The sequence below is a fragment of the Blennius ocellaris genome (genome assembly GCF_963422515.1).
Source record: "Blennius ocellaris genome assembly, chromosome: 14".
Classification (NCBI taxonomy): domain Eukaryota; kingdom Metazoa; phylum Chordata; class Actinopteri; order Blenniiformes; family Blenniidae; genus Blennius; species Blennius ocellaris.
In genome coordinates this window covers 12,677,791-12,705,280 of record NC_137663.1, presented here as the reverse complement: position 1 = coordinate 12,705,280, position 27,490 = coordinate 12,677,791, and the positions used below count along the sequence as shown (strand labels likewise).

Below are 27,490 nucleotides of genomic sequence, written 5' to 3'. Positions count from 1 at the left end.
CTGACACCGAAATGCTTCTTTAGGGGTCTCAATGAGGACCACGAGCTGGAAAAATGAATGACTAAGGAAAAGAAAAACCTCTGAGGGGAGTACTCAGTCAGACAGTCACATCCAGGTATTAGTTTCACAAACTAATCATGATCGACATTATGAATGAATGAGATGTGGGAGGACAGTGTTTTACATCCCCCGCTCCAAAAAAAGCAACAAAAAACATTGTTGTTTTTTTTGCTAAATCAATTTCAACAGCGTCCTTGTGTAAACTGATTAAGTTGTCATAGAGAAGAGGACCGGCAACAACGTGCGACTCCACGCAGATGACAGCTTCTGGTCTTCAGTTTGGAGCTGAAAAACCTGAGTGTGATAAGTTTAACTATTTTAGTCAACGAATATAAAATGACTGTGATTGTCAAAATGAAGTGTTCCAGGTGGTCCTATTAAGTTGTCAAGCATTTGGCTTAATTAGTGATAATGATAGTTTTTTTTTATGTGAAACGGGTAGAACAGCATTGAGGCTGGTCTCAGAGACAATGTGTGTGAGAACTGGCGATCCTGTTTTAATACGTCAAACTATGTTTTTTTTCTGATCTCTTTGGTGTACAGGTAGAGATGAGAAATCTGGAGATTTAGAAAAAATTAAGAAAAAGATTAGAAAAGTTTAGTTTTTTTTTCACATGAATTCATCAACATTTTTACCCCAAAACAGAGGCCACAGGGAGTATAGTATTTTTTTTGTTGCAGTAATTGCTTTAAAAGTGTGGTGATAAGGGATGTTCCTGTTGATTAATGTCCCCTTTGGCTAAACTAAAAAACTGTATTGAAGACAAGCTGACGAGTCCGAAGGAGCAAAACGCATAATCCGTTAAACTTACAAACTATATTTTGTGGGTCGATGTGATGATCTGTGCCATGTTCCCAGAGTTTGGGCAATCATAGAGTCTCTGGAGAAATTATATGAAAAAGACCTGAGTGTGGCGAGCAGAGCAGCAGCTGCTGTCATTTCATGCAAGTTACTATTCAAATGCTTGGGTTGAATGTGGTTGCACAGCCTAATGCTAGTTTGATTTAGATTTTATCATATAAATAACTAACTAACTAAATAACATCAAATAGAACTGGTGTGCCGTGTCCAAGTATGATGGTGAATATACAGATAAATTCAAAGATAATGAATAGACTGCACATAAACTAATGAGTAGTAGAGTGTTGGATTGCAGACGTTAAATTAATTTCCCTTTTAAAGCACTTTATCAGCCACATGAATTGGTAGCAATTCGAGGTTCTGTGTGTTGCTCAAGGACACTATGACATACGGGCAGGGAGTAGATGGGGAGTCAAACTTGCAACATCACAACTGAGCAAGGTGATAATGATGATTATCATATGTGGTGATATGATAATAATGTGATTATCATATCGGTTCGGCTCAATAATTAGGAAGAACAAGGTTGGTTTTTTTTACAGTTTCTAATTTCACAAAAATACTTTTTTATTCCACCTTTATCAAGATCTAACATTTATTCCATCTTTATATACAAAACTACTTGCAAGGTTATAAAAACAGCGACAAAGTGACATCTACGTTCAGGCTGTTTTCTCTGAACCACTGAAACACAACCACACCAGCACACATATACACGTCTCACAGTTGAAAGCAGTTAAAAACAAAAATGTACAAAGATATCTCAGCAGAAATCCAAAAGAAGCGTAAATGAAAACATAATACGTTTTTCCAGACGTTGATGTTTTAATTGATGCACTTTACACCCCGTTGCACAAAGCCAAATGAGCCATTTCATCTTGTTTCCAGCGTTGCGCATACATATCAGAAATCTGTGTTTTACTCACAACTCAGCTATAATGAAGAAATAAATACATATATTGTATTGTAAAAGGAAACCAACGCACTGTATTCAACATCATTGCTGGGCTAAACAGTGTTTTGTTCATATTATTAGTATTTGATTGACTGATTAAGAATCAAAAATCTGTTACTGAAATTATAGGCGGGATAAATTCAGTGCTGAATGTTCACTGCTGATTTTCAGTTTGTATCATATATTGCTTGTGTTTTACTGCAGTTGTCCAACTTTGCGTTGGTCTGCTTGCAGGTTTTAATGTTGCTGTCGCCATAAAGTGCAGCTTCCAGAAGAGCTTACCTTGCAAAAATAAATACAGCTAAATAAACACTCCATCTTTCTACCTGCAGACTACTCTAAGCAGCCATGTGGGGTCTCACAGTGGAGTGTTGTCAGACTGAGAAATGCAACCTAAAGTGACGGCAGCAAAACAAGACTTTCTCAATCCCAGCAAGGGTGCAAAGTCAACTCGCGGCCAATCTTAAATCTTACAAGACATGTAAAGCAGGCTCAGACCACGCTGAAGCCAACAAGTCCAACACTAAGATCTATGAATATGGGACTCTGGGGAACGCCATGTCAGTCAGTTGGACAGTCCAAAAGAAATATCCTGATCAGTGTTGGATGAATTCCCCCAGATTTGGGGAATTTAACCAAAGACTTTGATGATCTTATTTATTCAGAGGCGGAAAAACATGTCACACCCTCTTGCCAACTTGTCCATCTGCTGGTTGCGGTCAATAATAAACCACACCACAGATAAACAGAGATAAAACTGCCGTGGACCAAAGCTCGGTCATTACTTACGCAGTCACAACCGATTGATCGGAGGTTGTTTTCGGGATCTTTGGCTAAATCCAGCCTGTAGATTGTTCTTGTGAACATGTGCGACTCATTTACTGGCAGCCGTTTCTACAGTTCATCACGCGGGTGTCTGTCCTGCAGCCAGTGTCTGTAGATAGCCACAGGATCGACACTCCAGTGCTTGTGGAAGGAGATGGCGCGCTGCAAGGACAGCAGTGACGCAGAGTAGTCGTCTGGTCGCGCCTAAAACATCAAGAACAATTGATTCGCTTATGAGTGTGTTAACTTGTGTCGAACCACACAATTATTCACGGCTTGTTATTTCTCAATTTTTTGCCGGCTCCGGGACAATGACCGTTGTCACATGGTATTCAATGAAAACATGCACTGTATCACTTGACCAAGAATAAACACTTCCAACAAACATCTTTGACCTCCAACCATACCTCAAGCTATTTTTTTAAGACATTTATTTTTCCCAACTTTTTTTGTTTTGACTAAACAAGAGAGGTGGAGAAATCCACAAAAAAACAAGATAATATCCTTCCTCATGTCTTCATATCCGCATTGTCAAACAGAATAAATCTAATTTGCAAAAGGCTTGTGCGCAAGTGAAAAACAGGATGACTTTAATTATAATTACAACGAGCTTGTAACAGTTCTTGAGAAAAAGCTTAAACGTTGTTTTGAAATATACCCACATATAAAATGTCTGAAGAGTGAGTCAAAAACAACAGTGTGTGGTTTGTCCCATCTGCCCCTGAACCATTTTCTCATTCTTTCTTCCTCTGTCACGATCCCCTAACACCAACCAGTCAAGAAGTAAGCCACCACATCGGAGCCCGGATCTGCAGAGGTTTCCCTCCAGGGAGATTTTAATCTCCACTGTCGCTCATGTGGGATTTTTTATTTTTTTTTATCTGCAGAAGTGCCATGAAGTGTGGTGTCGTCAGAAAAACTGAATTGAATTGAACTGAATTACATGATTGCTCAGTAACCCATGGAGACATGTGTCACAGTGGTGCTTATTAACGGAATGGATAGTTTGTTGAGGTGAAGGCATGTAGTACTGACATTAAGAGTTAGAGCAGTGGTTTTAAGTGTACATATTCAAAGAGGGTAAAACTTTTGAAGATCAAATTTAAATCAATCAATTTATTGCAAAAGAGACTAAAGAGAATTCAAATAATGTCTCCAACTACAGTGGAAATCCATTAGTCTAACAGTTACAATAGCATATTATATAGAGACTCTCCAGATACTTCATGGCCATTGGATCCTAACAGCTGCTAAAAATGAATATCTCATAATATGAAAGACATGAGGAACTCCAGCATTCATACAAACGTTGCTTGTAAGCATGCAGTGTGAGAGTTGTGAAGGGGGTTCGAGCTCTGTGAGAGGAGGGCGGGGGGGGGGGTTCATCGTCTCACACTTTACGGATTTGGGGTATCAAATAGTGGTTACGGGTGAGATTACGTCTGCAGGAAATAAATCTCAGTGGCTGTTTCCTCTCCGTGAAGCCTAGAAGCGTGTGTGGACCGTGTCGTCATACCTGGTGAAACAGAGGACTGTGTGTGACGGGGATCCGGAGGGAGGCGAGGCACCTGCCCAGCACCATGTCATCTGGAGCGTCGTCGCTGTAGCACCGACAGCTGCTGGAGAGCAGCCTGGACACGGCCACTCTGCTCAACACCATCCTACACACGATGACAATCGCAATTATTGGATATCAGTTAAGAAACGTGTGCATTGGTGCAACTCCATCCATCCACAAGGATATGCCTGCAGACTGAGCAGAGTCAACGAGTAGCCTCAAATTCATGTATTAAAACAAAGTGAAGGTTGGCTCAAAGTGCCTCTAACGTCTAGAATTTCAGATTTTTCTGGCAAGGTGATGCATTTCGAAATTGTATTTAGTAAATTTTATTCAGCATGGGGATGGAAGTGTGCGAGTTCCCTCAGCCTGCAGTCTCACCCTCCTCCTCCTGTGGTGTAGCTGTATCCACTCTGAATCAAGCCATAGCCGTATCGCTCGCCCAGACTCACTGCGTCCCTCGGGTCATAGCAACGCAGCAATCGTCGCAACCGGGGCAAACTGTGAATAGACAGCAAACCCAGGAGATAAGGGAGTGCATATGTGCAAGTGTCCTGAAAAAGCTCATAGCACAGATTGTATCAAGACAAATTTAGTAGACACTCCAGAGGAGTTTGAGATTCGATTTAGAAGCATCTTTCACAATGTCGCCTTTGTCACAGTCGGGACGAAAGGCAGTGAAAAGAAACAGAGACCGCAACAAATAAGTTAAGGCACTCGCTGCGAAGGCAGGAGGAGACAGAGAGTCTGTAACTTTATTAAGATGCTTTTTGTTAAGCCAGTCATATGAATTAAATCATGGTTGGTTAATCATGGTTTGATTCACTTGAATTGAGCAGAAACAGTAGACTGTTCATTGCTGGCATTCCTTGTGGGCAGCGCAGGACAAATAGCACTGATGGGGGATTAACATCATGACTGAATGATGTATTTTGGGTAAATATTTTGATAACATATTTCACAATATGGAAAATAATTTCAAAAAATATAAAAGCCTCATGTCATCAGGAGGTGTCGAGAAGAGATTGAAAAACTATGAAAAGTTCTGTGAAGATGCTGAATGAACGCGACACAGATGACAGTGTATTGTACAGTATATTATAAACCTACTGATCACAGGTCAAGTTTACAAAAGTATTACCACCTTGTTTGTTCCTTGACATCACATCCATCTTTTATACCACTTTGTCCAGCTTTGGGATGCTGGAGGCAACCCCAGCTGACTATGGCTGAAGGCAGAGTACGCCCTGTACAGGCTGCAAGTCCATCACTGGGACAATCACATGCACTCATATTACCTACGGGCATTTCTCGAGGCACCAAATAACCGAAAATAAAAGTAAAAATGAATTTTTAGAGGAAGCCAGAGTACGCAAGGAGGACATGCAAACTCGATACAGAAAGTACATGGATCCTCTGTATCACTTTATAAATGTTAACATGGAGTTTGAAACAAGGAAAATTAACAAAAATAACTTTATGAATACACTTATAGACATTATTGTGAATGCTATAAGTTTCATTGTCGTTAACTTTTGATTTCAACACGTAAATGTAATTGCGTTTCACAGTATTGCTGCGTCGTACCATACACACACTTCTAAGTTATTCACACGATGGGGTGCTGGGTGGCACTCTTGCCTCACACCGTAGTTGGACAAAGCCATGCACAAGATGGATGGATCTCAATTACGAGGCAAAATTAAACTACGTTCCCAGTTACCTGATGAGAGTGTCATCGTCGACAATGAGCAACCAGTCGGCCTTCGGTACAGCTTCGCTCAGAAAACGCCGCAGGATGGCAAACGTTTTCCCACAATGTCCTTCAAAAAAAAAAACCAACAACATACAGGTAAAAACTGAAAAATGAGAATCAGACGCGTTCACTTCTGGCTGTGAGCAGCATAAAATAAACACCGTGACATCACAAGTATTCACACACTGATATGATCACTGTTTATGCCGAAGGGATGCAGTCAATAAAAGCAACGTGGTCTATTCTTGTATTACAGTTTGTAAAGATCAGATCAGGAAGGTGGTCACGCTGGAGTAGAGTTGATACCACACTGAGAAATAAAGACACTGAAGATTCCAAGCATGTGTTTGTCTGACAGAAATAAGCACAAACAAAGGCATCATGTTGCGTTACCCTGGTTTAGATCTGCGATCATTCGGAGCCCGTGATTGAAATCAGGAGCTCTGATGACAAGCTCCAAGAGAAACATCTGTCTGAAATAATGCAGGCCGTTACGCATTGTACTGACCGTTAATCCATGCTGTGCTGGAAGCATCAGGCAACACAAAAAATGATGACATTCACAATGTCTTCAATTTGAACTTTGTGTTCAGATTTATTTCTCCATTCACTAAAACCACGTGAACCTCTCTCGGGGCCGTTGCATCCGGGTGGCACCAAACGCTGCAGACTTTCTTCAGCTCTCCTGTGGTGAATATTTCCTTCTTACTATTGGCCTGCGTCTCCATTTCCACCCTGTAGGATCCTCTCTTGGGAATTGAGGAAGATCTCAGATGCGGGTCACCTGCAAGTGATTCCCGAGCGTCTGCATTGATTGCTGAATTTAAGACGATTGCAATGTTTAAGAAAACTTCAGAAAAAAAAGGTGTTTGAATACAATTATTATACGTTTGGCAACACATCTGGTTAAACCTTTTTTTACATATAACAAAGCTGCTACCTTTCATATTAAAGCATTACTATGAGATTCCCTGAATGGAAATAGGAAGATATGCCAGAGCCGGAGCAGACCCTCATCAACTCCACACCATCTCTTTGCTCAAGCTCCCAACAAACCCCCGGCTCTGCCACGGATTCCCAGCTGGATTGTAATCACTGCTCAGTCATTCATCAGGGTTTTCTCTATTTCTCTTTACTTGCAAACTAGTATTCTGGTCCTGTGTTCCTCACCCCCCGTTGTTCCGTCTCGTCTGCTGGCAGCCGTCAGGCTTCCCGACCCGTCTGCTCCCCGCGCTGCAACTCATCCTTGTCACCTCACCACCTTTTGTGGCGGTCTGCTACACCGCTGTGATATCTCCTCAATCAAGCTCCCCTCAATGATCTCGGACTCCCACTGCAATCAGAGACCATCATAAAGCCTGGCTCCCTCTATTTATGGCCACATGGAGGCTCACTCATCTCCCGGAGCTCATATCCAGTCCAGTATGCAGGCACAGATAGAGATAAAGAAGTATATTTATGTTCTGACCGCCTGTTTACCTCAGCATCAGGCTGAATGAGATGCTCCGTCAGAAGACAACACAAATCAGAGCTACATTTACAGCGCTCTGTTTTTATGCTTTCGCTCTCCAGTAACATGGCAGCATAAAGATTAAGTGTAATAAACACTTTTGGGGGAATCGCGTACAAGCTCAGATGAAATGTGGCATGCATTCTAAACCTCACCCATTCTATTTTCCAGCGAGACTCGACGTGTGTGCCGAAAATGAAGAGATTCTTATAAGGCTGTCTTGAAACGTCACAATATCGAGGATGTATGATGGCGTAGTGACCTTGATCTATGAGATATGCTCACCGAACCGTGAAGGGAAGAGAAGAAAGGAACTCCAGGCATTCTGGAGAAATACCATTAAGGGAATATTTTTGAATTTCTACACGTACAGCAGAAGCATTAAAAGTTAGGATTGTCAAACTACAGTTAGAAAGAGGCGTTTAACGAAAAGGATGTAGAGAAGAACAAGAAAAATGTGTGTTTGGGGAGGAATAAAAACAATTCCTGGAGAGAAAGGAACGAGACTGAGGTCGGCACAGAAAGAAAAACCGAGCGGACAAGAGGATGAGACGTGGCGGGGCTGCTCTTTGCTGTAGGAGGAGATTACAAAAACATTGACACAGACAGACCGGTGCTGTGAACAGGAAAGGCCAGAACAACACTCCAGAACAAAGATAAATGCGTCCTCATCACTGAAGTCACTTTTAAAAGTCGAGTTATTTTTCTTCACCCTTTCAACTTTCATCTTCTTTCCAAGAGACTAAATGACTTTGGTTTTATTTCCAACTAACGTCTGGAAACGGACGGTGAAGGAGAGCGATGGCCGCTAACGATAAATGAATAAGGCAAACGGAGATATCGGGCAACACCAGTCTCGTTAATTGCTTCACAAGACTTTACTTAAGCCATCAGTTTATATCAACGACTTGCTGGACACTTGAAAAACAGTGGAAATGGTTCCTTCGGGCTCGGTCCAACAGTCTTGACCTTTACACTTACGTCGCGTCATGATTGTCCTGCTGTGCAAAGGCGAGACACAAAAGAGGAGCCGGAATCTCTCAAGCTGCCTTCTGGCCCTCCTAAAAAGTGTTTTACATGGCTGCTGCTATGAAAGGATTGAAAACTGATTGTGGCACAACGTGGCTATTATATTTCTACGAAGCCCACAAATACTTGGAACGAACATCCGTGGGAGAGAAGAACACTTCGACAGTGGATGAAGCCGCGGTTGCTCGGCAGCCAGCGTATCATTTCTTGACACAAGTGATAGATGACAGAAATGTCCCGTCTTGCTCAGTTAGCTTTAGTCTGCACTCTACCCAGCTCTCTAAAGATCCGTCCTCCACAGGCAGAAAAGGCTATGCCCTTTTAAGGATGGAGTCCATGGATTGAGAGACGGATATTAATAGGATATTACTCTTGTCTTAAATTTCAGAGCAAGGTCTCTTCAATTAATACACAGGTACAGACGGTAGTTAAAATGGAAAATGGACTCCAGTTGTATGTATATGGTGCCTTTTCACTGCTTTAAACCTGACGTAGGAGTGACAAAGTGACATTTGGGACCATAAACTGTATCTACTGCATGAACATCTGCAAGAGCTCAGCTTGTGTGTCTGTTCATGTACGTGTGTCCCCTCATCATCAGTATTTAAGAAGTTAAAATATGTTGTGTTTTTATGTCTGTATTTTAGAAAATGTGATTTATTTGGTCTGAAAATCATTTTATACACAAATTTGAGCCTTGAAAAAGAGGTTAGTCACCTTATAGTCTGTGTTGTCTTACAGTTAGGGATATACTTCGCTAAACAACCACTCATCTTCCATAAATGAATCAATGAATCAATGAATCAATGAAGTCTGTATCCAAAGTGGCTTTACATCTTATATACACAAGTATTTTGCAGGTGAGCCGTTTAAATTTCCATTGTGTTCAGGCTTCATATGTTTGGAAGTAAACTGGATAACTGCCGTCATGACAGTCGCGTCACCGGTCCAGGAATTCTCAAGCTAAACATACTTTATCTGTCAACCTCTCCTCTCCCCCAGCAGATTTTTTTTTCTTCTGCAAGACCACCACATGAGATGATTTTATCCCTGCACCCCCGTCCCCCACCTCCCCTGCAGGACTCGGTTAAACCTCACTGCTGTTGATCTCACCTCTCTCAGTGTTGGGCACTCCCAGATTGATGGCGGGAACGGAGGAGTCAGTGACGTCGCTGTAATACTCTAAAAGACCAGCGTCTCGCTCCCATGTCGCTTTCACCACTGGCACTGCGAGGACAAAGAGTATTGGAGAGGAACAATGACAGGAGGTTAGAGAGATGAAACCCAACCCTCGCAGCAGTGAACAAATACATACTGTCTGGTCATCTAATTACAGTTTTAGGCTGCCAAAGCCCTAATTAAACTCCTGAAGTCTCCAATTAAATGGGTTTTGTAATCTGGTAATGGGCTGTGTCTGCTGCTTATAAGTGAAGGGGGGCAAGCTATTAGAAAGTCTGTAAAGTGGATAAATGTTGCAGTGCTGCATGCTGATAAGGGAAAAACAAGGAATTATTATTTAAAGTAACAGAACAATATATCGCCATTACATTTAAATCAAACAAACTACCTGTCCAGTTGTTGTCGGAGACGCGGTTGTGCAAGTCTAATGAGATGTGAAGCTCCATAACAAGCAGGTTCATCACCCAGACTATAGTCTGGACCGTGCTTCATTCTAGTCTCTTTGTAGCTGCTGGTTCCCTTTCAGAACAGACATCGATGTTTGGGATAATTACACAAACTGTTGCCATTTCAGCAGAAAGGCGAGATGAGGTTGTAAATTTAAACGAGTGGTTTCCACCTGACAGGTTAATGAGGACGGAGTCACGAGCGGACCGCTGAGCCAGTAAATGGAAAATAGATGAAGACAAGCAGACAATGGACAGTGGACAGCTGTTCTTAGCGGTTCTTATCGACTGTGTTATGCAGTCCTGTTCGTGAAAGGTGGAAATATCAGTGGAACTATTTACTAGTGAATCACAAGAAATTTACTTAATTACTTAAACAAGAATAAATGAATGAAGGACAGTTTCTTAAGTAAATATTTAAGGCCCAGTATTATTTGCAAGCTCCAGTTACAACCGAGAGGATGTTTTCAGATTTACAGCAAGAACATATTGTTCTCTTTAACTCTTTCACCTTTTGAGTCTTTCTGACTGGCTGTCAAAAAAACCTAAGCTTTATCACAGTTTTTAAAGTCGCTCAGATATAACTAAAGGTTGCTGCTTTCAGTTTAAATGCATCTGTTAACAATTTAAAACTTCATAGGTACAGGGCAATTTTGGCTATAAAAATACTCATTCTCGACTTTGTCATACTTTAACTATAGTTTTAAATCTAATCTAAAATCTGTTTTATCACATATGTCTTCCTTCAGATATTGTCAATAATAAAACGCACCTCGCTCTGAGTGAAATCTTTGGCAAGTTTTCACAGCGACAAATAAATCATTCTTCGAGACTGGATCCCCCTGGAAAAAACACAGGAGAGAAACCAAGTTAAAAAAAAAACACACAAAGTTGAATAAAACTCACATTTGCTGAGAAACTGACGTTTTTCTGTAGTTGCTGTTTATTAAGATAGTGCTGTTAAATGAAGAACAAGTTTGATTGTCTCACAGTATTTTCTCTTCACACCGCTGTGAGAGGAATGATAATGCATGAGTGCAATGTATGGAGGAAAGAAATGAAGGTGAATAAAAAAAAAGTGAAGAGACATACATAGAGAAAGAAAACAAAGAGAGGAAAATGTAAGTTTCAAGCAGAAGTACCACTCTGCAGTGTAAAACGAGGAGATCAGTTACAGTTTCTGTTATTACTCTTTATATTACATACAGTATTATACTGCTCTATTCCGTCTCTATTCTTACATACTACCTTTATCACCATTTGTTACTATTCTGCTAAATTGCTGTTTACCGAAAGTGGAGCATGCCATTAATCTTGAACAAACCCCGTCATCCTGACAGCGACGTGAAAAATGTCCCACGATAATATATATTTACCTTCGCCTGTATGTACAGTACCAATAACACTTTGTTCATGAGAACATTATATTACTGTTTTATCGAGCCTCTAAATAGTTTTTCCTTTGTCTGTTGGTACGGTTGTCTCACACACACACACCCAAGAACAAAAAACCGACGGGAGAGTGTTTAAGATTTCTGGACAACAAGCATAAATACAAAGCCTGGTCTATTCTGATTGCCTGGAGCCTCCATCTGTTCTCAGTGTTTGACTTGCTGCCGTCGGGTCAGCGGTTCAGTTTACCGACACGGAGATCCAAAAGACACGAGAAGCTGTTTATTGCTACCACCCTTACCCCGCTCCATAACTGTAAATAGGCGAGTCAGCAAGTGTATTGTAAAAACATATGAACTGTTTAACTGCTGGATGTACCACACGTTTGCCCCGTGGGGATAATAAAGTTTACCTTGACCTTAGGTGAGCTTCGTAAGAGCTGTCTGCAACTGTCGAATTTGCCTGTTTCAGAACTTATTGGTTTTTAATTACTTGTTGTTATGGGCACAGTACCACAGGTTGACTCTAGATTCTTAAAATGTGTCTTTTGTGTGTTTATTTTGACATGGGGGGAAAAAAAAGTAATTTTGGAAGTTGAGAATGGCAGATTGCAAAAACAGAGCGGTGTGAAGCTTTTTGATGTTAGAACGTTTCAAAATAATGTCATTCAGCAATATAATTGAAAAAAGGAAACATTTTTAAGCACCAGTGTCAGAACAGATAAAGCATTTCAGCTCAGTATCAATATCACATTGGCATCATATTGGTATGAATTCATTATTAAAATGACCAGCTTTGATTAAGATGGTATCCTATATGGCTGCTTAATGTGTGAATCAGTTGTCAGACTGACTCAAAGAGTGAGGAATTCTTAGGGAGTGGGTCACAGTAGTATTTGCATAAATAGCAATAAATAAACAAGACAATGAAACATGATGCATGACAATGCAAAAGCTATAAGCAACATGTACAATTGCTGGTGAAATAAAACGCGCTTGTTTATTTAACATGCAATGCCTGTGCATACAACCTGATCCTAATCCAATCTCCTACACTTGTAGCCTGTTCGCTCTATGTTGTCTGAAACACGCTTATAAATTATGTTTTGTATTTTCTCTGGTCCAACTTGGAGAAATGATGCAGGGATCCCTCACCCCGCTCAGTGCGAGCCGCCGTCTGCTTGGTTTGTGTTCAGCCAATCAGACCGAATAAACTCCCTCACCCTCGCAGTCATGCAGGACATTTCGATTTGTAATGCTCAACAGAAGCCCAATGTGTTCACTGTTTGATTTTTAACTAAGCTTGATAACTTGAGTCATAAATGTGATTGGAGTGGAGAGAGCATAACAGGACCGTGGTTTAGTTCTCCACTGCCTTTTACCATTCCAACTGATTCAAGGAAACATTTCACTGACTTTTCTGATGTGCAATTGTACGAGATCAGATCAGAATGACTGTGACCGAATACCCAGGTGAGTTTCACAGACAGTATGTTCACAGAAATGTGTTAAGGCTTGTGTTCAGGTGATTAAAAGCGATTACATACACAGTCGGGCAGGTAGGTTGTAAATGAGGTTGCACAGTCGTCCTTCGGCTCGGTGCAAAGCTCTGAGACGGCCGTCAGCTTTGGACCATTTCCTTCCTCCCAAATGAACAAAGCAACCTAAACAGCAAAGATCGTGGATCAACAGTTAAAACTGTGATATGATATATTATAGATGCACTTTCTGCAAAGAAAGAGCAACGTGTGCTTGCATACCGTTTGATGACTGATAAGCAAAAGTTATGAAAAATCAAACCAAAAAATGCTTTAAAATGTAAAATATAAGTACGTTTCTCTGTTTGAATACAAAAAAAAAAATCTTTTCCTCAAAGCCCATACTATATTTATATTGCAAATGGCTCTCTTTTGAACCCACAAATCATTTCAGCTGAGCGTTTAAAAGACTGACGGTTAGTGCATGTCTGTGGCATCCGCTCTTTCCTATTACTCCCGGAGTGGAATTACTGCTGGATCTTAAAAGCAGAGTAAAACGGCCTTGCTCTGCCCTTGACTTTTAATACTCCAACCATTTCAAACATGTAACAAGAAGAAAAACAGCCCAGTTTGCCATAACACTGTTTTATTTCCGACCAAAGGTTTTTTTCGTGAATGGAGGGAAATCGACACTCTCTCTGATGTGCAAATTTGCAACGAAAACACACATCTATCAACAGCTACAGATGCAGTAAGCTGCGGGGAGTAAGGAAAGTTCCACAGCCTCCACTATTCAAGGCTTCGTGACTAACTGTCTGTGATATGTTTATGTCTCTCAGCTCCGTAGGCAGCCTGGGAGATGATACTGAAGGCAGTCTCTTTCTTTTCAACAGCTGGAGCATCACACAAGCAAACCAGATCCAAGTTTTAGGGAGGAGTCGTGTCAAAGTTTCAAAGTACCTCGTGTTTCAGGTCAATGGTGAAGTCAGATTTAAGGTTTTTGTGATGGAGACGGTCAACGAGTCTGAGAGAGAGAGAGAGAGAGCGAGAGAGATGTTAATCATAGTCAGTCAATAATATAGTCTTTAAAGCTACTAATGAGATCTTATGCAGTTGGTTGACTTGTAATGGAAAATTAATCTTTGAGTACAGTTACATTTACTCAATAGGCTTCTACTTATACGACAATATTAGTATAGTAATAGTTACTTTACTACTATTTCATTATAGTTCTGATTTCTTGATATTGTCCTAACTACTGTGTTTGTGGGGTTATTTTAATAGTAACTGAACTAGTAACTAGTTATTGATTCTGATGAGTTTGAAATTACTGTTTTGAATAGCAATGTTAATAGTAGAAGTCATTTAGTACTTGATAATATTAGGATAATAGTTACCTGCTTTAATAACTAAAGAATTGTTACTTTCTAAATGATTTTACTTAAACACACACTTTAAGTATGCTTGCCTCCTGTCCCCGATGCCAAACAAGCTTAGGAATGTTCATGAAATCAAACTGTTTAAACAACAGATATGTTGTTTATGGTCTACAGTGAAGAAAACATTTATTTGCAAACTTAATTTTTTAATTTACGCTTCACACGCTATCCCAACCCAATAGCCCTTTGAGACCAAAATGAAAAATTGACACAGTATTCAATAAACGCGACTGTCGCATCTTTTTCTTTTCATTGTTTTGATCTCAGTGTTTCATTCCCGCGTGCCTTTCTTCATTCTGAGGAGCTTAGTCTTTACAATAAATAGCTTCCCCTTCAAACATCCGGAGGCAACAAAGCGAGGGCGTCTTGGCCGCGGCGTACAGAACCTTCCTCAAACTCTTCAAAACATTCATGTCAAGGGAGAGAAAGGAAGGTTGTTGTTGACAGACCTGAGGAGCAGCGGCGCACTCAGAGCCCAGCCCGCTGCGGGGTCAGGGTAACCGAAGGAACGGGGGTCTTCGGAGAATGCATAGTGGTGAATGATGGAGGCCTCGTCGTCATGGAGACGCTTTCCCAAAAACCACTCCTGTGAATGGGGCGGAGGACATAAAAGCTGTCGGGTTTCTTACTTGGCACTGCTGTTTTCGTCAAATACATCAGTGCCGCAAAACATTAATCACAAAGAAAAAGCACATAGGCAGTACTGTCTGCATGGCACCGTGTGTGTGTGTGTGTGTGTGTGTGTGTGTGTGTGTGTGTGTGTGTGTGTGTGTGTGTGTGTGTGTGTGTGTGTGTGTGTGTGTGTGTGTGTGTGTGTGTGTGTGTGTGTGTGTGTGTGTGTGTGTGTGTGTGTGTGTGTGTGTGTGTGTGTGTGTCGCACCTCCTGGAATTGATATCTGTCAAGCACCTGCAGCAGATTACGAAGCAGGACAGAGGTTTCCTCTTCTATGAAGAAAAACCAGGATGCTGATTGGCCGTAGGAGGCAGAGAGACTGCAAAGATCCAGAAAGGGCCGTCAGAGAAGACTCATTAAAGCTTAATTAACTGTCATTGCATTGAATTAATTTGCAATCTTCTTCCGTGATCCCGGAGCTTACCGGGGCAGCGCAGGGAGGATACTCCAGTCCCCTTCGTACTCAGACAACTCGTGAAGAAGAACAACAACAGGAAGCTCCTGCATGAAGCATAACAACAGATTTTAAGTGTCACTACTTTCCTTCTCTAAATTCTTGCTGCAACACTAAAAATCCCCTCAGACTCTGAAAAATCTTGTGAAGAGTGCAAACTATGAGTTACTCCGATTGACCAATGTGAACACAGTTTAATGGCTTAAATTTAGTGTGTTTACTGAAGAGGAAGGCCAATGACGAGGACACCAGAGAAGATTGGAAAAAGATGTTCAGCTCTGGCAACCTCTAATAAGAAAATGTAGAAAGAAAAATAATAAATGATCTCATGAATAAAAGGCTATATATTTCTTTCAGAACTGGAGTGAGTCCTTCAGGGTTTCGAACTCTTAGGATCTCCAAAGAACTCCCCATGAATAGAAGTATTTTCTTAAGAGAAAATATTTGAAGGGTCGAAAATGTATATATTGGGGTGTCCAGACAACCAAGATATGGGTGCTACTGAAAATAAAATTACACTCAATATGTATTCTAAACAAAAATGAAGGCCATTACAAAGTTTTTACACGCTACAGACTCGGTACATTTAAAGCTAATTTACTTCACAGACATTGGAAACCTTCAACTTGAATAACACCTCAGTCAGGTCATCACCTTAAATGATGTTTAAAGGAGCCATATAGTACAACTCTTACTGATTTTCTTCAAAATACCACAAGCACACACGGAGAAGTGATACTGAAGAAGGATTCACTGAATGCACCTTGACATGTAACGACATCTGCACACCCCACTGTGTGTACTCTGTGGGCTGATATAAATGGAAGGAAACACAGCGTATAAACTTTAATCCAAACTCTTGATTGAGGTTTTCCCCCTTACTAACTGAACCTCATAAATCTCAACCATCACAGAACAGACAAGGATATAAATGTGAGGCAAAAACCCTTAAAACAGGTCTGACTTAGATGCCTGGGTCTTTATTGTTCCTAATAAACCAAATCCTTTGTTAACTTCCACAACCTGTGTGACCGATCACAAAGTTGATGGTTTATATCTGTAACCAAAGCTACTGCAGGTTAAAAAGTTCAGAAGAAAAAGAAGTAAATCAACTGGATAACAGGACTGAAGGATACAATGATTTTTCTAAAGCGTTGACTCATCATTTTTCTTGTTTCCAGTCAGATGAGACATTGCTGAGATCAGCTCAGTTGGGGAAAGTGGTGCAGAAGATGGATGAATGAACAACTCCAAATGCGAAAAATCAGGGGGGGGGGTTCAAACAAAGTTAAGAAATGTTGCTATAAAGTTCACAAATTGATTAAAAAACACTGCAATGCTTGTCTTGGTTTGACTATTATAGCTCAAAGTTTTGGTTTTTGAAATTTAAATCTTAATTAATACCCACTAATAAAACAACCGTGAAGTTTGGCATCTTCCAGTACAAAGGGGGTTTCCCAGCCTTCGATCTTACCCCTGAATGTAACAACAAAGTGTTTCAAGACTGCAAAAGCGGCGAAAAGCACTCTCTACCGTAAGTGGAGTCCATATAGCCATGTACCAACTTTTAATTGAAGTTGAAATGCTCATATGCGGGCCTTCCTTTGAGCCCATTAACGCTTCTGTAATCAGTGGTTTGAAGCGCCGTGGTGATGTGAAAGGGAAAAGCAGCCACCTAACAAAGACCCTGTAATAATGACGACGCTGCAGAGAAGCAGCACTTGTCAATACATCTCGGGATCAAAAGCATTTAATTAAAAGCACATAAGAAATAAAGAGCCAGATGACAAAGCTGTCCAACCCCATAAATATATTAAGCAAATGATGTAAACATGAGTCATTGTCAACAAAGCATTTCAAGAACGAGAAACAATGTTCCTGCCCTTATCTCAGTGGCCTTCTGGCAAACACCTGTGAAATTACTGCATCACAAGAAAGAAAACACTACTACAGTCCGCATCGCTGAGACAACGAGCTCTCAGCGTGCCTAAATGTTAATGCCCCCTTTGAACCCTCGCGGTAAATACGCTGTAACGTCAGTCAACACACACATGACGCACAAACTTCCACCCTTTCAAAGCAACTACCTGCAATCAAGGTCCATCAAGCTGCGACACATCAAGAATAAAGCTTTTCCTCTCACGCACTCGTGACATTCACAAGAAGAGAGTGTGGGTGTAACCACACGTGTGGCCACACGCATCTAAAATGAGCCATTTACTAAATTCGGAAGTGTTTCTTGAGCACTTTGTGGGGAAATATTACGTGTACAGCGGGTAAGTGGTTTGATTTTTTTCCCCAAAACACTGAGTGAGGGATCCCTGGGAAGAATATCCACAAGCAAAACGCGACAATCATGTAATTACAGCAAAAACGAAAGGAAATGTACAAAGTGGTACACACACACACACACACACACACACACACACACACACACACACACACACACACACACACACACACACACACACACACACACACACACACACACACACACACACACACACACACACACACACACACACACACACACACACACACACACACACACAGGAGGTAAACCAAACTCTTAAGTAGAGGCAGCATCCGGGGAACAATTGAGAAACTAACCAAAACGAGCCAAAAAGAAGAAAAAAAGTATGAAGTTGTGGTCAAATGAGCCGCTCCCTGTATAGAGGAGACCCTGAACAAAAGTAATCACATGGCCACAAATTATTGCAGAGTGGCCAAATCAGCCCACTCCTGCTTTTAGAGGGATTGCAACTGCGAGAGAAATAAACATCTCTGTCCAGCCAGTTGGCTCTAAAATGACTCCAGATCTCCATCGGTGTTTATAAAACAAGACCAGAGAGTAAATGAAAATGTGTGTTTGCTGGATTAGTTCTATATTATTGCACTAATGCTTCTTCACAATAGGTCCTATAAGGAAAGCCTGATTATTTACCTTTTTAAAGGCGCATGCATTTGTGGGGTGAGCAGCAGATCTGCATTTCCCTCACCGGAGGAAATCTTTAATCAAGGAAGACGTCAAGACGACATTATCCAGCAAATGGCAAAGCCATATCTTCTCAGTCTGGGACCAACTCTATCCTCAAAGCCCCAACCGAGCAGGGTTTATTAGAGTCCAACTTCTGAATGTGGGAGTTTGAAAGACGAATGGTTTGCCGGCGTTGCGCGGCCAGAACAAAGAGGTGTCGTGTATGTGTATAAGATCAACCCAAGAATCAGCAAGTCATTTGATAACATTTTAGAATCCAATGCAAAATGTAAGTTTCAACATGATTTAGGTTTATTATACATGAAATTAGTGTGTGGGCTTTCCTGTAATTATTCATTTAAATTCCCTGCAAGTGTTAATGAGTGTTTGATCATGGATGGAGGGAAGCAAGGAAGGAAGGAAGGAAGGAAGGAAGGAAAATACAAAATACACATACATAAAAATAGTAGCTCAGAATTTTACATCAGAAGTTATATATATTATGGGTGAATAAATAACTCATGAAACAATTAACTCGACAGTGACATTCAAATTGTTTAGACATAATTGCATATAACAGCTGGAAATTGAGCTAAAATAACCTTTAATTAGCAGTAAAATCACCAAAAGAGGAAACTACAATTACATTGCTCTCATAGCTTTGTTGAGTCTGAATAAGTGAATGGAGAGAAGATCAGAACAAAAGTGTACAGTTAAAAAGAAAGCTGCAAACAAAATGTTGTGTAGTAAATATTATGAGTATTATAAAACGTGCTGGATGATGAAGAACATCACACTTGTTGTTTACCAGCCGCAGTGTAATAAATGACAAATTTTAAGACCTTCTCCATGCAAACCGCCCCACGTGTCTCAGTTATCGTTAATTAGCGGTACAAAAACTTCCTCCCCTGGTAACAATGGAGCAGACATGGATCAGAGATTCTCTCTTCAATTATGTACCACCTCAGATTCACTCTTCATGCACGGCGTTATAAAAGTGAGTCTTGTTTTAACTGTCAGACAGGTGAAGTGTTTTTTTCTTTGGGGTAAACAATCCGACCTGTTGATATGTCACAGGAAGAACTCCTTCCCCAGAGCCCCAGTCGACCTCCCTCTGACATTTCTCCTCAGTCGTGGGTCTTTAGGTTTGAAAATATCAAGTATTGAAAATAAGACTGGGAGACGTATCGAAGGGGAGTGAAAATATCATAATGAACAACTGCAGCTCAGTGTGTCGATATATATTTTAATCTCATTTCACTGAGCTCTTCAACAAAGGATTTTTCACAGTGACCCGGCAGGCACAAGTTAAATAATTATTGGAAGAAAGCAGAAGTTGTTTCCCCATCAGCTCCAGTGGAGGAGCTCTGTGGCAAGAGGGACACCTATTGGTGTGAGCGAAACACCACAGCAGTGCAGGAGTCCACTTTAGAAATCATAGGAACACATTTGTAAAAAAAGAAGATATCGATAGTGTCTTCATCTTGCGTTGTCTTGACCAGAGATAAGAAGAGTACTGAACGTGTGGGGTTCACATGGACACTCAACATACAAGAACATTGAGTCTTAACCCTCTAATAAAACGTCTCATGTGGGCAGGGTTTCACCTTCCCGAGCTGCGCTGCCTGCCGCAGAATCTCCACCTTCTTCTGAGCACCGCGGCGAGCGTGGAAGGAGTTCCTCTGACTCTGGATCACTATCACGACATCCTCCAGTCCTGACAATGCAAAAGAACATTTCACCCAGTGGTTTGTGCCTGAAAGGTGTCGCTTCTACAGAGTTGATGCTTCAGTGGATACAACGTGGTCCTGAGTTATTAAACTCTCTGTAGAGAATATTAATGCACTTATTTTCAACACAGCTTCTCCTTCCTACTCAAATCCAATTTATTCACAAAAACTTTTTTTTTTTAAAAAGGTGGTAATAATAATAATAATTAAACTCCGTTCATTTGTGCTATGAAAGAGATTGGCAGTGAAACTCACCTACAGAGCTGTGCATGAGGCCCTCCTGCTGCTCTGCTGCCTGCGGGGGGGTCGAGGGGATTCTTGTTAAATTTGACACACGACGCCCACGATGAAGCATAATCACAGCACGAAGCCTGCGGGGGAGGCGGGGTACTTACATGAGCGTGACCTGTGTGTTTGTCTCCAGCAGAGGAGCCTGGATGCAGCAGAAAAGATGAAACAACAACAACTAAGTTGATTTGGAAGGTAATTAAAGTACAATTTATATTTTTATATTTATTTACATTCCGGATGCAGTGATGAATGAGTGATGTGTGATATGAAAATACATTCTGTAAAATCTGAAGTCATCAGTTTAAGTCTACTTTTTTTTTTTTAAGTTTCCAGTGTTTATTTTCAAAACAATTCTCCCAACTTGTTTTTAATCTATTTCCTATAGTCCAATGCTTCTTCTGGGCTCTTTTGTTGCTTCTTTGCAAGTTGCTTTGTTGATAAAAGTCATTTCAGGAACTTTCAAAACAGTTTGATGCCCACGTATCCTTACCGGCACAGCCTCGCCTTTATTGAAACCTCACCCATTAAATAAATCTTGGCGCAATCACTTTCAGGAAACATCCATTTGGCAAGCCTTTTCCAGTAAAAAGGGGAATTTGTTTATCTCAAGTTAGAGTTGATATCGGTACATTTCAAACCCGGTCTTGTCTGTGATGGATGGAAATCATGTAAATACCTCACAATGTTAGTTTTCTTTTATGGCTCACACATTGGTAATTGTGCAAGCTGCTCCTGACAATGCATCAGTATTATAAACTGTATAAAGTCTTCTTATGATATTGAAGAATGATAAACCTATATCACAGAGGTATTTCAACATCTCAAAATGAAGAAAAGCACAAGTTATTTTCAGTTGATTGTCAACGCTTATGTAAAAAAGTGAAAGTTATAGTGTAACTGTATGTTTCTGTGTCGAGTTTGCATGTTTGCAAGGTGCTGCCACTTCCCAACACAATCCAAACCCATGTGACATGTGTGTGTATGTGGATGGAAGACTGTCGGTCTCTCTGTTTGAAAATCTGAAGCAGTGGTTCTCTCTTCACTGGGTCCTGTTTTTATTGGAGTTGGCTCTTCTACTTCTCCCTCCAAAAGATCAATGAGCTTCACTTGAAAAAATGTTTAATAAAAATTCCAATGTTGTTCCCATCAGGAATGATCTATTTTCTGCCTTGTCGAGAAAGAAAATCTGTTTTATTTTATTTGTGAAAGTCGTGGTTTTAAATAAAGATGAATGAAACTACTTACAGATAATTAATGAGTTTGATGCCTTCAAGCTGTTGGTTTTTTTCACCCCAAGAAAATATTTGATGACATGAGATGGACTTTTGTTATAAAGCTCTGGCAGATCTGTTTATGTATTTGCAGTCATGCACCGTTTTATAATTGCATGCATAATCCAATGTATTCCAGTGCAACGATTCTGTCACATGTTTTGCTTTTACAAAGTAAACATGTTAGGTTTTAAGTTGGTATCAAGTGGAAAAGTCGTGGTTTGGTTTTGAGCAGTCCAGCAATATCAAAAGTTCTATTGAGGCCCCATAATGCATTTCTTGTATTGAATTTTAATGCAACAACATTCGTTGGAATTCTAAGTTACGTATTTATTTCAAATTTTTTTCTATATAAACGTGTGAATGCCATCTGTTTCATATCAGTTCTATTTAAACAAAGCAGTTGTTTTTGCTTTATTTTTGCTTGAATATTGTTTATATAAACAAAAAACATTAACACTGTGACGTCCAGTGTATTTTTTTCGCTGTAACATTTCCTGCCAGTGCTTGGAACTTCAAAATAAAACCCGGCGATATATTTATAATACTCTGCAGACAAACAAATATCGACATCAACACAATGGTTCCAGTATCTAGTATATCTCTACCGAAGGTAATAATGCAAATATATTTTCCGAGCTGTCAAATCCAGTTTTTAAGACTAATTTAAAACATTAACATTTCTCCTGAAGGCTACTTCCGGTGTATGGTGCAGCGTGCAGCTTGGTTTGGGAGTTAGCTTACGCTGCTCGCACCGGCTTTAACTTCCCCGCACACTTACCGAGCCATAGAAGAAACACGAGGCCCAGTCTGCACACACCGGGTCGGGGCACGACTCCCGTGGCCGCCACGTCCATCGCCGTGTTTGCATACGGAAGCCTCGCAGGTTGATGGAGCTGCAGTCCTGCACTTCCTCCGGTCCGTGTCCGCTCCGCCGCGGCGGCTGTTGGTGCTGAGCTGCAGTGACACCTTGTGGGCAAAGCGCGAACAGCTCACTGTGCTTTGCTGACGTAAGAAACAAAGTCAAAGAAAGAAAGAAAAATTAAGAGAATAAATGCAATGTATAAAATGTTCACATATAAATACATTAAAAAAAATATTCGAATTTTTTTGTTACAATTTGATAGTATTCAGAAATGCAGCACATGAGTAAGTCTGTGCTTTTGTCAAATCACCATAAATATGTGAAATTATCTTGCCCAAAGTGTTTCCCTGCAATTTATCTGTAGCCTTACGTATACCCAAGACAGGTTGCTTATTCATCGCAGGAAAAAAGACATGAAAACCATATTAATGCTATGGGCCATTTTCAGAGACAGCAATTTACTTATTACTGATGTCTTAGACTATGAGAGGACACAGAGTACCTGAGGAAAATATCAGACACTGAGGACTAACCATCATGTTTTGATAAAAAATAAATAAATAATGCCAATATCTTCAAGAGCTTAATGTCCAAATCATCATCTTATACTGGGCCTATATCTCCAAACTACAAAAAGACTCGTAAAGCACCTAATAAATCTCCCACACCTGCAATTTTTAAAATAGTAACAGAATTTGATTTGACGTGGATTCTTCAAACTCAACCTTGATTATTTAAACTTCCCCAAGATCCCTCAAAGCAGCTTAAACATGCACAGTGCTTTGCAGACAGGCTCGTAATGCTGAACTTGATTTTTTATTTCTAATATGACAAGATAGAGCACCAACGAGGTAAAGAGGTAAAGAGTGTGGGCAGGATGACGTGTGATAGAAGGATAACAGTATAAAAGGAAGATTTACAAGAGAAAAGCACGAGTAGAGAAATTCAATATATTTGACAAAGGGTGCAGGTGACGAAGCTGCAAGGCAGGTGGAGAAGAAGAAGAAGGCCTCAGAAGATGAATGGAGGATGAAATGGAGATGGTTGATGTCACTGTAGCAGAAGAGTCAATGGAGACATGCTGCATGTTATTCATATATTTCTAAACTTTCTGCAGTGGTAAATTGTGTTTTTAACAAATTGCTTAAGGGTGAAAGACACAACATAACACTGAGATCCAAGCTGAGGTACCAAATCAGTGATTCTGCCATGAAACATGCAAAATGCAACAGATATACATTTTGGACATATTTCATTGTATTGTTCACCAGATGGTTTCATTAAAATGGGCCTCTTCTTAAAATTTGGATAATAAATGTTTGGTTTTGCAGGGGGGGTGGGGGGGGGCATTTCATCATATATACTCTGCCCCACAACAAAGAAAAACTTTGAAGTTTCAATTTAAAGGTTATGATGGCACTATTTTACCAGTCTGACCAAATCAAGATTAAATTGGGATGTTTGTGCCTTTCTAGTCTGTATACATGGACACCATTTGATAGAAACTGTGAGGAGCATCTGACTGATCAATAGAAAAACAAAATGTTCAGGGAGCAGCTTTAATTTTCTTGGTTGTGTCGTCATTCTTAGTATTTCAAATCAACCAGGAGCCATACAGTTGTCTCTGACTGCTCTCCGCACTGATTATACACAACAAACACATAAATGAGAGAAACGGATTAAATGAGTATTGCAAACACTAATTTGGGTCAAATTTCTTTATTTTTCTTCAAAATGTCAGATTAAGTTTGCAGTATGAGGCATGAGGGGGAGTCTGGGTTGTGTTTTTGTCTGTTTCCAGGTCAAGCAAGGCTGGTGGAGACGTGCAGAACAATTGAGTCAACAGCCTCCTCGCCACAGAGTCTAAACAGGGACTTCTTGAACCACAAACATTAAACAGGCTGCTTCTATTGTGAAACCGCAGCTGTGAGCGTTCACATTTTTTTGTGCAAAGCAAGTGATCTGGGAGCCCGAAGCTGGAGGGCCAATACTGTTTGAACACAGGGATCGGCTGGTATTATTCACTTCAACACAAAGAGGCCAAGTGTTCGGCAAACACTCACTGGCGGCGATGAAACGTGCATTAAGTGAGGGGATCAATTTTCTCTCAGACAGTTTGAAGAAAGCAACAAGTCAGTGTTTGGGCTTTGTGACTGCAGAGGGAAAAATGTTTTTATCAGAAATGAGGAAGAGGATTATGAATTAAACATCAATGCAGGGAGGAGTTATTTCACCTCGAAAACCTTCACGTGGCTCAGTCCCTGACAAGGAGATTGTGTGCCACGTGACTATTATCAAACGCAAATATGCTGTGCAAAATCAATTTTTTTTTTTTTAATCGTGGGTTGTAAATACATGAAGGTCATATCTGCACAAGTAATGTAAATAAGAAGCACTATGCTTATTTGGGTAGTAAGTTAATATCATATGTAGCTTGCTTGAGTTCTCAATGGTATCAGTCCTTATCCTTATAGTATCAAACATTTGAATAAACTATATTTTATCTGTACTGTGTGTTACTGAAACACTACAGGCCTTTTATGACAGTCAAAACGTCAAAATGACAACATGTTTCTTCCTTCTTCTTCCTTCTGTACAACTGATATGCCAATTGGCAATGGTCGACAGTTAACACACCTGCACAGGCCGATTTAAAGTACCACAGACAGACAGACAGACAGACAGATATTCAACGGCACAGCTATAAACACAATCAACAAACAGGGTTGTATAATAATTGAGAAACATAACACACACACACACACTATATACTAATTATAAAACACACCTAACATTAACCAAATCATATATTAGACCAGTTTCTAATAAATGTGAAAACATCTTAGATGTTTGTATTATTGTATTGTTTTGTTTTGTTTATTTTGCAGTGCCGGTACGGAGTTTCTTGGTTCAGAACATCAATATAATAAGTCAACATTACAGTGACTTGAGCACCACTTAAAAGATCAAGCTCCCTGCTGTCGCGTGTTGCCACACCTCTGAACAGACGTTTCCCGCTGCACGACTTTTATTTTGTGTGACTGGCCGGAAACACTGTGAGCGCTCGCGCTTGGCTCTCTGGGGTGGAACTCCAGCCTGGAGATATAAATACCAGCTCCAGCGGCGGAGACTCACAGTTTTGAGTTGGAGAAAGAAGTTGGAGCCATGACGATAAAAAGCGTGTTTTCCAGCCGGATGACGGTGACGGAGCTGGGGGAGTTTCTGAGGAACCCCCCGGCTGGGTTCTCGGTGGAGGCTCTCCGCTCCTCCGGGTACAGAGTGCTCTGCGACCCAGAGCAAAGTCTGCTGCTGCTGGATGACTTCCTCTCCTGCACCGGGGAGAGAATCGTCTTTCACAAGTCGTTTGGACGGTGAGGGGGGGGGACAAACAAACAATCTATTAACTATTTTCCTTGCATGCCACAAATAGACTTAAAATGAAATCCGATGTGCTTCTCGACAGGAAAGTGAAAATGCAGAATTTATGGGAATATACCAGCATGAGGAAGAGCCTGCTGTCCAAGAGGATCTATCTGCTGGCATCAGCCTGTGAAGAAGTCCTCCCACAAACCAACAAGAAGGCAGGAAAAGAGCTCCGAGGTAAAAGAGAATCAGTAAATGTGCACACAGCTTTAGTTTTGAGCTGCACTGTTTCCTTGCATGCTGTTTTACTGACTCATGGATGATTGCAGATGGGTGGAGTAGACGGATGACAAATGCAGCCCCATAAAAACATGTTATTTTTGTTTTAATCCCTGCAAAAAAAAAAAAAAAACAAATCTCACCTCCTGTGTAAACCGAAGGACCTTTTTGCTCCCTGTTTCAGTGCTGAAGCAGTTCATGGTGTCCATCGATGGCAGTGACCCCTTTGTCAAGTGGCAAATGGAGAAAGGCCTGAACTGGACCATCTCGTCTGTGGCTGGAGAAAGCTACAGGGTGGATGTAAGCGTGACTTCATGGCTGTCCACTCCTTATGGTGTCGCGACTATTCCTTGGGGTAATTAAATGAGCCCGTCTCTCCTATTTCAGATTGACCTGACTGAGGCGATGGAAAGCTGGGCGAGTGAACACCTCGGTGACGGCCCGATGGAGGTCAGACCCGTGTGGGGAGACGCTTCCTTCACCCTGAAGTACTACTCTGACGCCCTCTTTGACTTCCCACACTGGTTTGGCTTCAGCAAAAGAAAATTCACGGTACGTCTTATGATTATTTATCACAAATTCATACGGGCCATTTCTTCAAATGCATTTATCTAACATGCTTTTTATTTTGTTTCCATTACACTTAAAGTTGAGACTGGCGTGAGCTGGCTGAGTATGAAAAAAAAAATATGGAAAAATGGAGTCGATTTGCTCTGTTTCTGGTGAGACGTGCCTCTTCAAGGAATACTTTTTACTTTCTTGTCAAGCGGATGACTGGTTGTAGTTTGAAACCAACCTGCCAGATGAAGGACTCTCCCTCCTCTGACGGCTGCACGGAGCGCTCCACTGACTCTTTCATGCAGATTTTCTCTCTTCAGTCGCTGGAAGGAACTGAAAAGAACTGAGACTTTCTGAACTGAATGAAGATTACGTCGTCTCATTCTGTGAGGGAGGATTTTTGCTTGTATATACATTACATGTTTTTTTTGCTGCTGCAAAATAAAATGTTGCAGATTTGTGTACATTTTAACCAATATTTGGTTACAAGGGGAAGAAAAAAAATCCTTTTTTTATATCAAACATGCAATAAAAAAAATTT

General features: G+C 40.7%; 2 protein-coding genes across 2 annotated transcripts; one reads left to right on the top strand and one right to left on the bottom strand.

Annotated features, from left to right (window-relative positions):
* Positions 1–1,739: 1,739 nt before the first annotated feature.
* b3glctb (beta 3-glucosyltransferase b) lies at positions 1,740–26,320 on the bottom strand. The gene is made up of 17 exons (XM_080508334.1): positions 26,246–26,320; positions 25,885–26,078; positions 22,666–22,889; positions 20,718–20,755; positions 20,578–20,617; positions 20,200–20,309; positions 15,586–15,662; positions 15,369–15,480; positions 14,938–15,074; positions 14,010–14,073; positions 13,119–13,235; positions 10,953–11,022; positions 9,669–9,782; positions 5,984–6,083; positions 4,642–4,761; positions 4,219–4,363; positions 1,740–2,906 (listed from the first exon to the last, which is right to left on the bottom strand). Exons 3-17 carry the CDS (start codon positions 22,739–22,741, stop codon positions 2,772–2,774), a joined length of 1,455 nt encoding a protein of 484 aa, XP_080364460.1. The 5' UTR covers positions 22,742–22,889; positions 25,885–26,078; positions 26,246–26,320; the 3' UTR covers positions 1,740–2,771.
* Positions 25,895–27,471, top strand: medag (mesenteric estrogen dependent adipogenesis). The gene is made up of 5 exons (XM_080508335.1): positions 25,895–26,120; positions 26,213–26,349; positions 26,576–26,691; positions 26,779–26,943; positions 27,041–27,471. The coding sequence occupies exons 1-5, from the start codon at positions 25,915–25,917 to the stop codon at positions 27,053–27,055; spliced, it is 639 nt and encodes a 212-aa protein (XP_080364461.1). The 5' UTR covers positions 25,895–25,914; the 3' UTR covers positions 27,056–27,471.
* The last annotated feature ends 19 nt before the right edge of the window (positions 27,472–27,490 follow it).

Bases quoted from the DNA above. Each gene is read 5' to 3' on its own strand.
- b3glctb (XM_080508334.1), bottom strand. From the start codon at position 22,741: ATGGACGTGGCGGCCACGGGAGTCGTGCCCCGACCCGGTGTGTGCAGA. The intron at 15,075-15,368 runs GTGCGACACACA...CCCCATTCACAG, and splicing joins ACAGATATCAATTCCAGGAG to GAGTGGTTTTTGGGAAAGCG. The intron at 13,236-14,009 runs GTACTTTGAAAC...TTTGCTGTTTAG, and splicing joins CCATTGACCTGAAACACGAG to GTTGCTTTGTTCATTTGGGA.
- medag (XM_080508335.1), top strand. From the start codon at position 25,915: ATGACGATAAAAAGCGTGTTTTCCAGCCGGATGACGGTGACGGAGCTG. The intron at 26,121-26,212 runs GTGAGGGGGGGG...GCTTCTCGACAG, and splicing joins TTTCACAAGTCGTTTGGACG to GAAAGTGAAAATGCAGAATT. The intron at 26,692-26,778 runs GTAAGCGTGACT...CTCCTATTTCAG, and splicing joins GAGAAAGCTACAGGGTGGAT to ATTGACCTGACTGAGGCGAT.